At 40.8% G+C, this 16,527-nt stretch overlaps 1 protein-coding gene across 3 annotated transcripts in view; it reads right to left on the reverse strand.

Annotated features, from left to right (window-relative positions):
* Positions 1 to 16,527, reverse strand: part of B3GLCT (beta 3-glucosyltransferase) — a 122,169-nt gene that overhangs the window by 43,598 nt on the left and 62,044 nt on the right. For all 3 annotated transcript variants that reach the window (XR_004443044.1, XM_033235881.1, XM_033235896.1), the window contains exons 7-10: positions 15,835 to 15,971; positions 6,990 to 7,053; positions 3,748 to 3,867; positions 1,579 to 1,648 (exon numbers count right to left, since the gene is read on the reverse strand). Coding sequence is in view for 2 of the 3 variants with exons in the window: in XM_033235881.1 (XP_033091772.1) it covers positions 1,579 to 1,648; positions 3,748 to 3,867; positions 6,990 to 7,053; positions 15,835 to 15,971 (391 nt within the window). In the remaining variant the exon portion in view is untranslated. The remainder of the gene's footprint in view (positions 1 to 1,578; positions 1,649 to 3,747; positions 3,868 to 6,989; positions 7,054 to 15,834; positions 15,972 to 16,527) is intronic.

Consider the following 16,527-nt stretch of genomic DNA (forward strand, 5'->3'; position numbering starts at 1 on the left):
GAAGAAAGCAGGAAACTAGATTCAAAATTACTCAATCAAAATTAACAAACTATTTTCTTTCATTTCTGTAGAACATAAAAAATACGAAAGGGAGTGTCCCTAATTTTACTGCTTCACTGTGACCTGAAAAACGTGCTTCAAAGAAAAAGTACCAGCACCACCATCCTTAACATTCATATTGTAAAAATAATCACTACTCCAAGCGTAGCTTCAAGATCAATTAAATCAACGCAAACAGCTCCTGCTTGCTGTAAAAGAAATCAGACGAAAAACAGCATAGTTCATTTCCCCAATACCTATTTAAAAAAGGCATTTGTCAAAATAATCCCAAGAAACCCTTCCATATTACGAAAAAAGTAAACGAATATTAAATTTAGGTTAAATTTATGATAGAAAATTTTAACAGCTATACTGATTCTTCATAGTATCTTAGGACTTGTTGCATAACAAATGTATATATTCACTTAGGCTGATTTAATAGGATTTGGAATTTAACGTGGCTATTTTAGGCAAATACGAAGGTTTATAGTTAATGCATTTTTAAGATATAATTGATTATAGCTGGATTCTAATTGATGTTGACGTCTTAGACAATACTATAATCTCAAATTACAATATTATTTTATTTGGAAAACATTTTCCCCTTTAAAATATAATTTGTATGTATCATATTATCACATAAAATACATAAATGAACTTCCTCAGTAGTTCCAATCCCATGAAAATGACAGTTGGTTTAGAAATCTCTCCTACATAAATATCACATTCTTGGTGAAATCGACAGTCTTTTCATGAGAAAAAAAATTAAAATATGCACTAAAATTAGAAAATGCAAAAGACTGCCTAATTTTCAATTTCAGAAAAGTGTTGCTTGAAATAAGGTGCAAAAAGAGAGAAATTATGTCTATTTATATTTAGGATGGGCTTTTTTTTTTTTTACATTATCATCACAACTTAGCAGAATTCTGTAATGACATCAAAAACCTGAATAAAAACAACATTAATCTGCATGCCAGGATTTCTTTAAGAAGAGATTCACTGTTTGTACAGCGGCTTTTTCTTCTTCTCCAATATTATCTACTCATGGGCAAATACATCTCTTAACTAACAAGTTCCAAGGTAAGCATTTGAAATAAATTGAAAAAACAAGAAAAAGTCTCTATTCTTTGTTGGCATGCTGTTACCTTGAAATCCCCTCTTGACATTCTTCATCCCGTGTATAGACTGCGCACAGACCTCATATGTTGCTTGAACCTAATACGTTGTTTGACAAAATGGATTGTTTTTCACACAGTCTCCAAGACTGCCACACTGAGCTTTTCCATTTCCAATTTAAAATACTGCTATAAACAGTATCGGCTATGACAACTCATGTTTCAATACAAAATTTTCCTTCCTAATTGATCTTGGTGATTGAAATGGTGCAATGAGGAATACTGATTAAATAACTGCTTTCACTTCAACATCCGGATTGTCATTATCCCTTTCCTGAATTTACACTCAAGAATTCATTTGTACTTTTTTTTTAAAGGTAGTTTGGATTTTAGCATTCGATAAAATGAATAACCCAAAACATACTTCTGTCACCATGAAATTTCTTGCATGTTTTTACTGCAACAAAAATATCCTCCTTCTTCACTGGCTTTCCCTAAAAAAAAGAAAAGAAAAAATATATGCATATGTGAGTCAGCGTTAACTTCACACCCACGTTAGATCTCACATGCTCTAGAGTTCAAATTAACCAATGTCAAGGATATCAAACATATCCGGGATGAAGTTTTAGGGGAGAAATGGAAACATAGGGCAGCCGACAATACAAGCCTTGTCGTCAGCCAGCCCTGGACCTGCCTGCTCCACCGTGCATGGACTGTGCATCCCTTTAACAAGGTTCTTAAGCTCTCAGATTTTCAGTTGGCTTGTTTAGAAAAAAAAAAAAAAAAACCACCACAAGGCTGCTATTATTACTATAATTTTTAAAGCACATAGTAAGTGACCAATAAATGTTAGTTACTTCTCATTTCCTTTCTCCAGCTGGTGAAGATTTTGACAAAAAGAGAGAAATAGGAGGATTTTTTAGTGTAAAATAAGAGATGTTGCCCTTTTCTGGGCCTGGCCTTACTTTAATGTTGAAAACATTTTTACAGCAGCCTCTTTACTGGTGACCCAAGTCTAGGCTAAGGATGTTTTCTCCTCTGCCAAAGGTAGGATTCCTTCAAACACCTGGTGAAGGTGGGGTGGGGGCAGTCCTGGAGCCCAGGATGATCACACAGATGAAAGAGAGCACCAAGACGGATTTGTCAACAAGGCATACCCAAGCCCTTCCTGACCCCTTTGTTACCCGTCTTAGGCCTGCAATCATACTCAATCATGACTCCTACATAATTTGGGGCTGGTTTACAGTGACATCTAACTACAGCTTTGTCATGTCACTCAAGGCACTAGGAGAGCACTGAAAGAGCAAGCAAGCATTCTGCCTAGAAACACTGGTCCCCGCCTCTGGAACTGCAAACACATTACAGATTCTCTCTCAATGCTGCACTGTGTTTTGGGGTGTGTGTGTGTGTGTGTGTGTCTATGTATTTATCTCTTAAAATGGCACACACAGACTTCTGTGTGACTGACTTGAGAATAACGACAACATTTGAGGTTGGTGAACATGTTTTTTCTTATGAGAAAAGCAGTTAACAACGTAGTGAGTGTCAGGGTCTCCAGGCTCATACTGGGGCTGGACCTTGGGTCTGCCAAAACAAGTGAATTCATTCTGAAAGTTCTGGACGGCTGTCAGTGAGATGAAAGGCAGAGCCCCACCTGCTGAGAGAGTAAAGGGTGCAGGCTTGTGGAGAAGGCTTAGGTGTCACAGAAAGCACTGGAAATGGCCTTTCCAGGAAATGGAACAGAAATTCCAATCAATGCATCCTACATCATCAACAAAATAAATGACTCTGGGCACACTAACCCTACAGCGCTATGATGGGCAGTCCTTCACAAAGGCTCTGGAGTAAAGGGGAGCCCATCAGAACCCTTGTTTCCCTCCCTACTAGCTATGTAGTCATAAACAAGCACTTGGCCTCTCTGTGCCTCTCTCTTCTCATTTGTAAGATGGAGTTACAATAATACTAACCTTGTATGACTGTTATTACCAGAGTCATGATATATAGTTCTTACCCGGCACAGGGAAAATGCTGATTTTCTTTTTAGATGTAAAGTGCTAGTGCAGCACTATTCACAATAGCAAAGACATGGAATCAGTGAAGACATGGAATTCAGCCCATTAATGGGGGACTGAATAGAGAAAATGTGGTACAGATATACCAAGGAATACTATAGAGCCATAAGAATGAAATAATGTATTTGCAGCAACATGGATGCAGCTGGGGCCACTATCCTACGTGAATTAATGCAGAAACAGAAAACCAAATACTGCATGCATGTTTTCACTTATAAATGGGAGCTAAACATTGGGGACACACAAACATAAAAATAGGAACAACAGACACTGGGGACTCTAAAAAGGTGAGGAAGGAAGAAGAGCAAGGTTTGAAAACTTCCTGTTGGGTACCATGTTCACTATTTGGGTGACAGAATCAGTAGAAGCCCAAACCTTAGCATCACGCAATATACCCTTGTGACAAACTTGCACATGAATGCCCTGAATCTAAAATTTATTTTAAAGTGCTAGGATGACATTATGCACAGCACCTCAATTTTTCCCTTGATATGCAAAGAAGTTTCTCTTCTGTTACTTACACAAAGTGGTAGAAAAGAATGGAACGTGGTAGCACAGTAGAAGTCCACGTCATCTGTACAAAACTCAGGCACTGGGGTCAGGGGAGGTCCTCCGCCTTTGTCCCAGATGTAGAGGGCAATCTGCCACAAGACAGGAGACAGGCAGTGACGAAAGAACTCAGTCAACACAAGTAAAAGAAGGGACAAAGCATCTCAAGGGAAAGCAGAACACACCTTCCACAGAGAGTAGGTTGAACCATATCAATTTGTCAGTATTCCACAGGACTTTTTAAAGTTAAAAAAAGGACAATTCCATGTGAATAAATGTATTCTATTACTAACAATAAGCAATTAACTATGAATCAATATTCTGACCTCCAAAAAATTCCAAAGTATGCGGTTTTAGGAAAGAACACATTCTACAACATCACAGAGAGATGGAAGAAAATATTATTACGGCTCCAGTTTCCTTAATATGGTAATTACATACCCCGAATACTCAGCTTGCTTAAAACATCTTAAAATGTTGGGTAAAATGCCCTTAAATACTTAAATGTATTGCTAAGTTGGCACAAAAATGTGGAATTTGTGAGAACAAAAATGGGAAAGTGAGATCCTGGGGAAAAAAGGGTACCAAGGATAGTTTTCCCTAGTAGGTATCAGCTGACCTCTGGCAAGGCTGAGTTTCTGATAGGAGTGAAGAGACTGAAGGCTATGTGACACACCCAAGGTGGGGTGTGACTAACAGCAGTTCCATACATAAAGCTAGGACCATGGGTCTAAACGGAGGGAAAAGAATAATCTCTAAATCTCCTCCTAGATTTTGTAACCAAGAGCCAGGCCTCCCCAATTTGTGCTACCTATGAGGTCCCAAAACACGTCAAACTGATAATTTAAATTATCTCAAGTCAGTATAACCCACTAGCAACAGGCAGAAGCTAATGTAAATCCTTACTAAGGAACCACAACCTTAATAGAAGGCTCAGGATTTTCCCAAAGGAACAAGGGTGCTTACAGAACAATCACTCAAGAGAAAAAAAAAAAAAAAAATCACACATAAAAAAGAAATAAGATAATGAACAAGAGCCAGCAGACATAATTTAATCAGACTCAAAAAACTTCAGATATCAGAATTATCAAGCAGATTATAAAATTACTATGCTTAATCTATTTTTATAAAGAAAAACTTTAAAACATGAGAAAAAATTATTTTAAAAAGATTACACAAAACAAGCAAGCACATGTGAAAAATAACTGAGGCTGGGCGTGGTGGCTGATGCCTGTAATCCCAGCACTTTGGGAGGCCTGATCCTGGAGTCAGCTCAGAAGTTTGAGATCAGCCTGTCCAATATGGTGAAACCCCATCTTTACTTAAAAATACAAAAATTAGCTGGTCGTGGTGATGCACACCTGTAGACTCAGCTACTCAGGAGGCTGAGGTGGAAGAATTGCTTGAACTCAGGAGACAGAGGTTGCAGTGAGCTGAGATCACACCACCGCACTCCAGCCTGGGTGACAGAGTGAGAGAGACTCTATCTCGAAAAAAAAAAAAAAAAGAAAGAAAGAAAGAAAAAGAAAAAAGAAAAATAATTGAATAAAACTTGTGATGACAGAAAATGACTGGCAACCTAGAATCATCTACATGATGTAAGTACGCTTCAAAAACAAAGTTGAAATAAATATTGTTAAAGAAAAAATATTGAGAGAATTTACCACCTCACTAAAAGAAATTCTAAAGGATACACTTCAGGAGGAATAAAAATGATTCAATCGGAAGGCCTAACCAGCAAGATGGAATGATAAGCAAAAACAATGGCAAATATATGACAAGTTAATACAAATGTTAACTGCATAAAATAATGGTAATATCTAAGTTTCCAGGGTAAAAAGAAAAAGGGACAAAAATATTGAACAACAATTGCATATAAGTTGGGAGTGGGATAATCAGAGTTAAATTATCCTAAGGCCCTCAAATTTTCTGGCTATTGGTTAATAAACCATTGTTAGGTTAAGAATGCATGTTAAAATATTTAAAATAACCAGTAAAGTACAGACAGATTGAACTTCTAAAATAGCAGACAACAAAAAATATGGACTAATAAGTAAATAAATAAATAAATAAGAAGACAAGGAACTTTAAAATAGAAAACTAGAGGGGCTGGGCATGGTGGCTCACTCCTGTAATCCCAGCACTTTGGGAGGCCGAGGTGGGCAGATCACAAGGTCAGGAGTTCAAGACCAGCCTCGCTAAGATGGTGAAATGCCGTCTCTACTAAAAATACAAAAAACATTAGCCGGGCGTGGTGGTGGGCACCTGTAATCCCAGCTACTCAGGAGGATGAGGCAGAGAACTGCTTGAACCCAGCAGGAGGAGGTTGCAGTGAGCCGAGATGGCGCCACTGCACTCCAACCTGGGTGATAGAGCAAGACTCCATCTTAAAAAAAAAAGAAAAAAGAAAAATAGAAAATAAGGAGAGGGGAACAAAATAAAGTGATAGAAATCAAATATATCAGTAATTACAATCAACATAAAGGTAAATTTGCTATCTGGTTTAAAGCTACAGATTTTCAAACTGGAGGGTGGGGGGAAAAGGAATGTCCATAGACTGAGTGGAGTCTAAACAACAAATTTATTTCTCACAATTCTGGGGGCTGGGAAGTCTAAGATCAAGGGACTGGCAGATTCAGCGGTGAGGGCCTGCTTCCTGGTCCATGGATGGCACCTTCTAGCTGTGTCCTCACATGGCAGAAAGGGCAAGGAAGCTCCCTGGGGCCTCTTTTATAAAAGTGCCAATCCCATTCATGAGGGCTCCACTCTCATGCCCCTGTCACCTCCCACAGGTCTACTTCCAAAGACCATTTCACTGGGGCTCAGGTTTCAAGGTATGAATTGGGCATGGGGGGCATGATCATTCAATCTATACTGGCATATGTACAACCGAAGCACCACGTAAGAGCAGAGTACTTCTAATGACATTTTTGCATGTTTTTAGAAATCTACCTCTGGACCCATCCATCTAGCTTAAAAGTAAAGAATCATGAATCACAAGATGTAACCTTTTTCACTGTTCTGTCTTCACCTACATAACTGAAATGAGCTTAAAATAAAAGCACCTAATTCACTGGAGTGTTGTGAAATTATCTCTGTGGGGAGTAGATGTGGGTGGAGAACACACACGATTAGGGAATGCAAAACACCTTTTACATCGAAGGACGTGAATGCTTGATTACTAGGACTTTTAATCAAACAAAACATGACATACCTCATGTTTTAAATCTATTGTAAAGTCGGATTTCAGGGATTCACTCTTTAGTCTCTTGGTAAGCCTAGAAAATAGAGACGATTTGATTTTTTTTTAACCAAAAGAAGTGTCAAACAAGACTAACACATTCTTGAGACTTTCTAGTGTTTGAAAACAGATAAACATACAGATTTAAAGATAAAAATAACAGTTTAATTTCCTTGAGGGAAAGGATTGTGAAAAATGCAACGGTTGGCTGACCAATAAATGAATGCAAGGAAAGTAGCATTCATTATTCCAACATCTGCCAAATAACGTACGGTACAATACAACACCGTGGGGGAAAAAGTCACGAGCTTTGTTGACTCCTGATAATCTTTACACTAAATAATACAGAGAAAGAAAAAGGAAAGGCGAAAATAAATTGTGCTTGAGAAACAGACACGGCCACTTTTTGTTTCTTACTTTAATGAATCTTGCTGGGTTTCATGGGAGAAAAGCATGTGGTTTTGGGGAAGAATAACAGTTTTATTCCAAGTCACTGTCTTGTTTAAACATTTTCAATGGCTCCTTTCCCATACAGAATAAAGCCCCAAACTCCTGAGCCAGTCTCGAGGGCCCTACCATTCCCAACCACCTCTAGCATCACAGCGCCCACTTGCTACACCCAGTGCACACGCCTCCCCATTGTTCTCTCCTGCTGGACATCCGCCTAGACTGCCTGTACCCAACCTTTACCCAGGAAACTTGTAAACACCAAACTCATGGGTACCTTCTCTGTAAAACTTATCCAGATTTGCCCACCAGAGTAAATGGAAACTTCCTTGACTGCCAGCGTACAAAGCACAGACCTATCAGCTTTATCACATACATTAAAATCTGGTGCATACATAGCTCTCTCTGTGTTATACTTTCTTCTCTGTCTTGCTAGCACTGCCCACTGTACCTGACCACAATGAGCATTCAGTGAGCTCCCTGAATGAACTAGACAACATATTATTTCATTCAAAGCTAACGAGGGAGGAATACTTACCCAAATCACCAAAATACCATATGGTTTTGTATTTACTTACAGAGTTGAAGACTAGACTATTAGTTTAAATTACAAACCTCCTCATACATAATTTCACTACAAAGAAATAATAGTGATTTTAAAAAGGAAGAGTAGGTTGGGCACAGTAGCTCATATCTATCATCCCAGCACTTTGGGAGGCAAAGGCAGGAGGACTGCTTGAGGCTAGGAGTTAGAGCCCATCCTGGGCAACATAGTTTAACATAAAATTTAAAACAAAATTAAAAAAAAATTTTTTAATTAGGCAAGCATGGTGCGTCTGTAGTCCTAGTTACTCAGAAGGCTGCGGCGGGAGGATCACTTGAGCCTAGTAGTTGAAGGCTGTAGTGAACTATGATCACACTCCAGCCTGAGCAACAGAGACCTTGTCTCAAAAAGAAAAGGAAAAAAAAAAAGGAAGAAAGAAAAAATTTAAAAGAAAAAGGAAAAATAGCAGTAAGTTTCATTTTTTTTTTCCTACTGTTTTTAATTACATCTTTCTGGTTGGGCCACAAAAGATTTCCATAAAAATTCACCTCTGATTCTCTGATTAGAAGAAGACAGAAAGCAGACACAGGATAAATGTGCTTCATTACAAAGCGTTTGTCTCACAGCTGATACTAACATAGCTTAGTAGCAGGTAGCACCAAAAGCCCCATGTAATATCTGTCACATTCCTGCTCAATACTCGCCCATAGATCTGTGAGTGTAAGTGGGGTGGACGGAGAGTCTACATCCTCAGATACACTCCAAATATATACTTAGAGAAAAAATGTCTGCCCTGGCAAGTGAGATCTTGTCCAATCTGAATTCTGCTCAGTTGGGGCATGTTTTCATAAGTAAACTGTATCAAGGTCACTTTGGGATTTGGACTCATGCCACATGCCTTCAAAATCTAATTAGACCACAAAGAGTAAGTATTCATTTCATTCAGGCTCCAAAGACAGAAAAGTCATACCCAGGCTTATTGCCACAGGCGAGGAACACCAAGTTGTGATCAGAATACAAGAGGCATGTGACCTCCACAGTGAGATGGCCATGTTTCATAGGCCCCTTCCCCTTCATAATCGTCAGTAAACACCTTAGTACTGTTACCTTAAACATGCTCTCCATCTTTTTGGCTTTTCAAGTTTCTCATTCAATCCTTGAAAATTCTTTTTCTTTGAGGTAAACCTCAGAAGGGGAAAAAGTGAAAACCACTGATAGAATTTCTGAGACAGGGCCAGGTGTGGTGGCTCATGCCTGTAATCCCGGCACTTTGGGAGGCTGAGGCGGGTAGACCACCTGAGGACAGGAGTTCAAGACCTTCCTGGAAGGCATGGTGAAACCCTATCTCTACTAAAAATACAAAAATTAGTCGAGCATGGTGTTGCACACCTGTAATCCCAGCTACTTGGGAGGCTGAGGCAGGAGAATTGCTTGAACCCGGGAAGCCGAGGTTACAGTGAGCCGAGATTGTGCCACTGCACTCCATCCTGGGCAATAGAACAAGACTCCATTGCAAAAAAAAAAAAAAAAAGAATTCCAGAGACAGAAAAGGGCTGATAAGAGGACATATGAAAATGTACATGGCTATCTTTCAGTGGCAATCTCTTGCAGTCCACAGAGTGTACCATAACCAAGTCATATTTACGTAAATACCACAGACTTCTGGTGGAAGAGTTAGCCTCAAGTGCCACCTCAGGCCTATGTCAGTCACCCAGTCACCTTGCAAACAAGTTCAAGTTCTAAGAGTGTGCAGGGTGACCAACTAACTTAAAAGGCAATACCTAACAGTGCTAACTGGATTTCGTTTTTCTATGAAGCAAGATATGAAGCAGGGTTTTTCCAATGCTAGTTTCAGTAACCAACAATACCAAAAAACCAATGAAAGCCAGAAATTCCAGTTACTTAGATGAAATGTTTCCTCATTAAATATTCAGTTCCTGGCAAATATGAAGTTTTAGCTTTCCTAATTTTTAGAAGTTATTGGGCCGGGTGTGGTGGCTCATGCCTGTAATCTCAGCACTTTGGGAGGTCAAGGCAAGTGATCAGGTCAGGAGATCGAGACCATCCTGGCTAACATGGTGAAACCCCATCTCTACTGAAAATACAAAAAATTAGCCAGACATGGTGGCGGGAGCCTGCAGTCCCAGCTACTTGGGAGGCTGAGGCAGGAGCATGGCGTGAACCCAGGAGGTGGAGCTTGCAGTGAGCCGAGATTGTGCCACTGCACTCCAGCCTGGGTGACAGAGCAAGACTCTGTCTCAAAAAATATATAAATAAATAAGTTAAGTCATGCCCCCAATAGCACAGTTCTAACGACACAACCACCTAGGCTACAGATGTGCAAATGACCGAGGGCCCTTTCAACTCAATACCTAGCTGGCTTTTTCAATCCCACTTGTCAATCCGTCAACAGAGCAACCTGCTGAAGGAAATCTCGATAAGGTTTGCTGGTGGAAAAACAATGCCGAAAACCAGAAACAGTGTCCTGTAACGGCATGTATTTGAAGAAATCATCTTACTGGAAGTTAATGAAAATTTCTCCAAAAAGGAAAGTATTTATTCACAAAGAAATTGTATCAAGGTAACTTTGGGATTTGGACTCATGCCATATGCCTTCAAAATCAATTTGTTTTAATTGATCAAACGGATAGATTGCCAGGAAATATTAGGCAGTGTGAACTCAAAACTCACTGATGTGGAATTGTTAGGCCAAATAAAATTTTGGTGGGAAATAGTCTAAGAAAGTGTGTCTCATGAAATATCTTTAGGTAACCAGTTGTGCTGGAGACTAGGGCAGAAGAAATACTTAAGTAACTGTAAGTTGTTACGTTACCTACAATGTGGGCCATAAAGTCAAGGAAAGGACACAAAGGGAATCAACATTCCTGGACTGGCCCTGTTGGTTGTCCATATAAATAGTTTCCCCTTCATTCTTCCTAAACAAATTCCAGTTTTGACTAATATTAAGCCCAACAATTATACAGGCTCCAGAGTCAGAGACTGATGACTCTGGGCCAGCCAGAATAATCAATGAAATTCCCTGGCAACTGTTAATACTCTGGGGATTAGAACTGAAAATTCCAATAATTCTAATAATCAATGAAATTCCCAGGCAACTGTTAACAGTCCGGAGATTAGAACACACATGCAGTTGGCCCAATCAGACTGAAGATTAAGCACTTACCATTCATGGTCGGGAACAGGCTGTCTACTATTGGATACAAACAGGAAATATGTAGCCCTTATTGTCTTGAAACCACAAGAGGAACCAGATTTAGGATAAATGCATTCTGTATACTATAGGCTACAGGGACAGAGAAAGCGTGGGTCCTCAATGATATCGATAAACTGCCAGATCAACCAACCACAGACCTCATTCACCCCCAATTACAGCCAAAGTATTTCCTTAATCCAGTTTGAATTGCTTCCTATTACTTGCATCCAAAAGCATGCTAATTGATATAGCTGCCAATAATAGGAAGAAATGAAGTCAGTACATTAGGGAAAAATTGGGAAAAAAACAACTAGGAAGATCCAATGTTGTAGCTGATGGGGCTAATGGATACTTTATCCTTCCTTTAGTCCTGAGTATAACACCAATTTCTTGAAGAAGAAATAAGAATCCCCATTAGAAAAGCCATTTAAAAATATATCTTGACCACAAGATAGTTGTTATACCAGATGGGTTATATAATTTTATTTGCTTGGATTACTTGTTGGCATCGGGGGAAAGGAAATATGATCTAAGATAACTAGAATTGTAAATATGGCACTATGGTAGAGTCTGCATATTTACTTTGCTTTGTCTTTCCTGGCAGGGGAAAGGGAGGGGAGGTAGGGAGAAGACCATGGATATCAATGAACTATACACATTCCACGGTTTGTTGGTCACTGTTCAGCATGCAGAAGACTATCTGGTGCCTCACTCCGCTATCATACTGGAGTCACGGGGGACGTGCTGGGAATTTCCTGAGCTTTGTGGAAAAGATTAACCTCTTGGCTTTAACTCCCTTAGTCATAGTTCCTATTACCATGGTCTGAATGTTTGTGTCCCCTCTCAAATTCATAGGCTGGGCCGGGCGCGGTGGCTCAAGCCTGTAATCCCAGCCCTTTGGGAGGCCGAGACGGGCGGATCACGAGGTCAGGAGATCGAGACCATCCTGGCTAACACGGGGAAACCCCGTCTCTACTAAAAAATACAAAAAAACGAGCCGGGCGAGATGGCGGGCGCCTGTAGTCCCAGCTACTCGGGAGGCTGAGGCAGGAGAATGGCGTAAACCCGGGAGGCGGAGCTTGCAGTGAGCTGAGATCCGGCCACTGCACTCCAGCCCGGGCGACAGAGCGAGACTCCGTCTCAAAAAAAAAAAAAAAAAAAAAAAAAAAATTCATAGGCTGAAGTCCCACCCCTCAAGGTGATGTTATTAGGAGGCAGGGCTTTGGGAGGTGATGAGGCCACGGGAAGGGAACTCTCGTGAATGGGACTGCACCCTTATAAAAAAAGACCCCTCAACCCTTCTCCCAGATGAGGGGACACAGGAAGAAGGAAAGGAACCAGAAAGCTGGCGCTCACCAGACACTGAATCTGCCAGCTCCTTGATCTTGGACTTCTAGCCTCCAGAACTATAAGAAATAAACTGCCGTTGTTTATAAGCTCCCTGGTTTACGGCATTTCCTTATAGCAGCCCAAACAGACTAAGATGCCTACACACCCTGCTGCAGTGAGGAGGCCCTCAGTTCTCTCTCCTAAATACGGTTAAACTTGACTAGAAAGGGAGATGTGAAAACCCTGTGGAAGTTGGGCACTGGCCAACTTCCCTTGTCAACAGATGTGTTCAATGATCTCACAAACACAACAGGGAAGGGAATCATGGACCTGTGGTCTCCTGTGGGACTACCTTGCAAAATGCCAGATAATCCAGAACATAAAGTCACCCTTTAACAAGGCTAACATCTCGGCTAGTGCACAACCTGCAACCCTGGTTCACGAACCCCTGGAAGCTAGTCATATGGTGAGCACGAGACAGTAATGAGGTGAGCGCTAGCCAGAGCCAACAAAGCCTGCCAGTCCTCTGGGTGATGCTACACCTGATGGGCAGTGAAGCAGAGGGCAGAAGTTTCCTAGAACAGGTTAAACTTAACACCAGCATGTCAGCCAATAAGAGTTAGGTTGAACTGCCCTATATAGGGATGCCAGGAGTCAAAAATGTGTTCAAACAGGATCACTTCCATCAACCTGCACCTGGTTAAGACAGTAAGTCAAAGGAAGCAAGAATAAATAGTTACTTCTAACACCTAATTCAACAAAAACTGAATTGAATTCAGCATCAAGAGGTCTCCAATAAAGTCTTGCTAAAGGAAGATAGGAAATTGTGATGGGAAGAAGGAAGGTAAAACTCTAGACTATAAGGATTTGCCTTCAGGATAAGAGGCCTCCCGGATCAGAAGGCAGTGATGAAGAAAAGAGCTACACTGGCTTCAAGGAAATGATTACACCCTCTGCTTGCCATATAGCTCTTCCTGGGTCCACTGGTGTCCTCTTTAGCCCTGAAGGAAGAAGCACCTGCTGCAGTTACAGCACTTCACAGGACAGGCAATAGCTGTGTTTGTTCCTCTCTCAAGGGACTTCGTAGTATACAGGAAATGGGAGAGAAACAGGCTTACACAGAGGTTGTAAGTCCCAAGTCAGAAAAAATCACAACCATGTGGGACTTCTCCCAAGGAGAGGTCAGACCAAATCTTTCCATACTATAAAACTAAGCAGAGACCAAATGAGGAAGGCTAGAGGAAGCCTCCTGTGGCCGAAGATGACAAGAATACTTGAGGAAGGGAGAAGGAACAGTGGCTCAGCCTACAAAGTGCAGGTCACAGCTTCTATTCATTAAGAGTCCAGACTCAACAAAGGTGGCTAAACTGGCCCCAAACAGAAGGCTGCTGGACACTGCAGGGAAAGAGTGTCCTGGGAACTCCCGGTGCTCAAGCTGTAGCAAGCCAAAGTGTACTTAATTTGAGAAGAAACACGACCCGAGGCTGCTGAAGGGCAGCACATATTCCCCTCTCCCCTGCAGAGCACAGAACTAGGCAGACCAGCAGACGGTGAGAAAGGAACGACCACTACTTCTTCTTGTCTTCACTCCCCTTCCTCCTTGACCCTTCTAAGAATGAAGGGAGGGAAACTGTGCAGATGCTCTTAGGCATGATTGGTAGGGGCCGGGAGAAAGGCATCCTTGCCTGGCAGTCCCAGGACGGAGTGTGCAAGTCAAGGATCCTTTTTTTTTTTTTTTTTTGAGACGGAGTCTCGCTCTGTCGCCCAGGCTGGAGTGCAGTGGCTGGATCTCAGCTCACTGCAAGCTCCGCCTCCCGGGTTTACGCCATTCTCCGCCTCAGCCTCCCGAGTAGCTGGGACTACAGTCGCCCGCCGCCTCGCCCGGCTAGTTTTTTGTATTTTTTTAGTAGAGACGGGGTTTCACTGTATTAGCCAGGATGGTCTCGATCTCCTGACCCCGTGATCCGCCCGCCTTGGCCTCCCAGAGTGCTGGGAATACAGACGTGAGCCACCGCGCCCGGCAAGGATCTTAACTGGAAACAAACAAACAAAAATAATCCACTCTGGCTAGTTAAAGCATAATGTAAATTTATTAAAGCATCTAGATGGCTCATGGAATTACCGGAAAGTCTGATTAAATAGGCTGTAAGCTAAGATTCCAAGAACCCCCAGATTTGTACCACAGAAATAATCAGCGTAGGAGCTTCAGACTCTGCCGTCATCAGGCAGCTGCCGTCAACCGCAACTGACTCTTCCTCTGCTACGAGTCTCAATTCAAACGGTCCCCCGTGCTTTGTCTCCTTCCCCACACAATTCAGTTCCTAAAAATAATTGTACATAACACATCCACCTGATGGAACCTACAACATATGGCTGCTTCCTAGTGGCAAGGAAGGGTAGGAAACACAGGGGTTTTGTTTTGTACTTTGGATTCTACACTGGAAAGGAGGGTATCACACTGTAGAGAACTTTCCAATGTGAAGGGAGTAGTCAAGAAGCTTTGTTCAGCCATGAATGACAAGGTATGTACTACCCTGTATATCTACAATGGGCTAATAAGATTTTGAAGACCCCAAATCCTAGAGACAGGACACTTAATGACAGAAACTCTTTCATCTCTGAAGTTAAAAAAGCCACAGGTGCTTTATCAACTCTCCATTCCCTAAAGAACAAAAACATTTAATAATTAATCTGAAGGGCTTGTCAACAACCGTATTTCTCCTGAATTACAATTTAACCACCTTCACGTTCCACATCTAACAGAGCATCATTGTGATTATACACACAAATAGCTAGCTATGATTACCTATAGTACCTTCCACTAGCTAGCTGTCCTCCTGCCTGGCCCGTGTTTAAGTATGCACACCCATGCACCTAATGAATCATCAGCTCTCAACCCCAGCATGTTACTGCTTCATTTTCTTACTGATGATAGAAGTTACACCTAGAGCTAAGTAGATCTCTTAACAATAGTAATGATGCTTCCATGTGCATGGTTCTCAGAGCACTTCTGTCTTCTCCCTTAGTCTCACCGCTTATTATTTTGTGGATGAGTAAGAAGAATATACAGAGAGGCTGAATGACTTGTCTGAAGGGTCTAGTAAATGACAGTGCTGAAGCAGAAACCCTCAGGCATGTGGCTCCTTTTCCAGGTCTTACCACACACTGCCTCTGGCTGAAAAACTCATTTGAGATCCTGAGATCCATCAGTTACTGTACTCAATGAAATTAAAGTTGATATACACCCTTCCCACCTCCCTGAAAAAAGTCCAATAAATTCTTACTTGTTTACAAGTGGAATACTTAAGGCCCAGCCTGCAGCAAAGTCTGGATACTTAAAAACTGTAGGATTCTCAGAAAAGGCATAATGGTGAATTATTGTGGATTCTTCATCATGTAATGCTTTTCCCAAAAACCATTCCTGTTAAATAAAGATATAACATGTCACTTTAAAAACAACCATTTCATGTAAGACCAATAGAAAGTTGTACTATTGGTTTTAGATAATTAAATATTTTCGGTGATAAAGAGTTATTAGCACAGATTAAATATTTCTAGAGAATGTGAACAAAAATATAATTAACACTAGTATGATAATGAATATAACATAAGCTTTGTATACAAAAAGTAGTTCAAGATCTGATCATCAAGATGAACAAGGTATTAGTCATCATTATACCATAAATGTATAAAAGTGGTATTTTATAGAATATTCCACATAAAAAGACTATTAGGGCAAAGAAAATAGTATGCCCTTATGCCCTACTGAGGTTTTGAAAGAATAATTTGAAAAATTCCTTTCAGAATCAGTGATTATCTATTTATTTACTCATTCATTCAAAAGATTTTTATTGAGAATCTACCACACACCAGGCAGAAACGTAACTTACCCAACAGTGGAGAAATGGAAATTAAGAAAGTAAGTAAAATAACCAGGTAGTGATTGAAATGTGCTATGATGAAAATAAATCAGGGTG

Source organism: Trachypithecus francoisi, unplaced genomic scaffold, assembly GCF_009764315.1.
Source record: "Trachypithecus francoisi isolate TF-2019V2 unplaced genomic scaffold, Tfra_2.0 Contig01461, whole genome shotgun sequence".
In the NCBI taxonomy this organism is placed as follows: Eukaryota; Metazoa; Chordata; class Mammalia; order Primates; family Cercopithecidae; genus Trachypithecus; species Trachypithecus francoisi.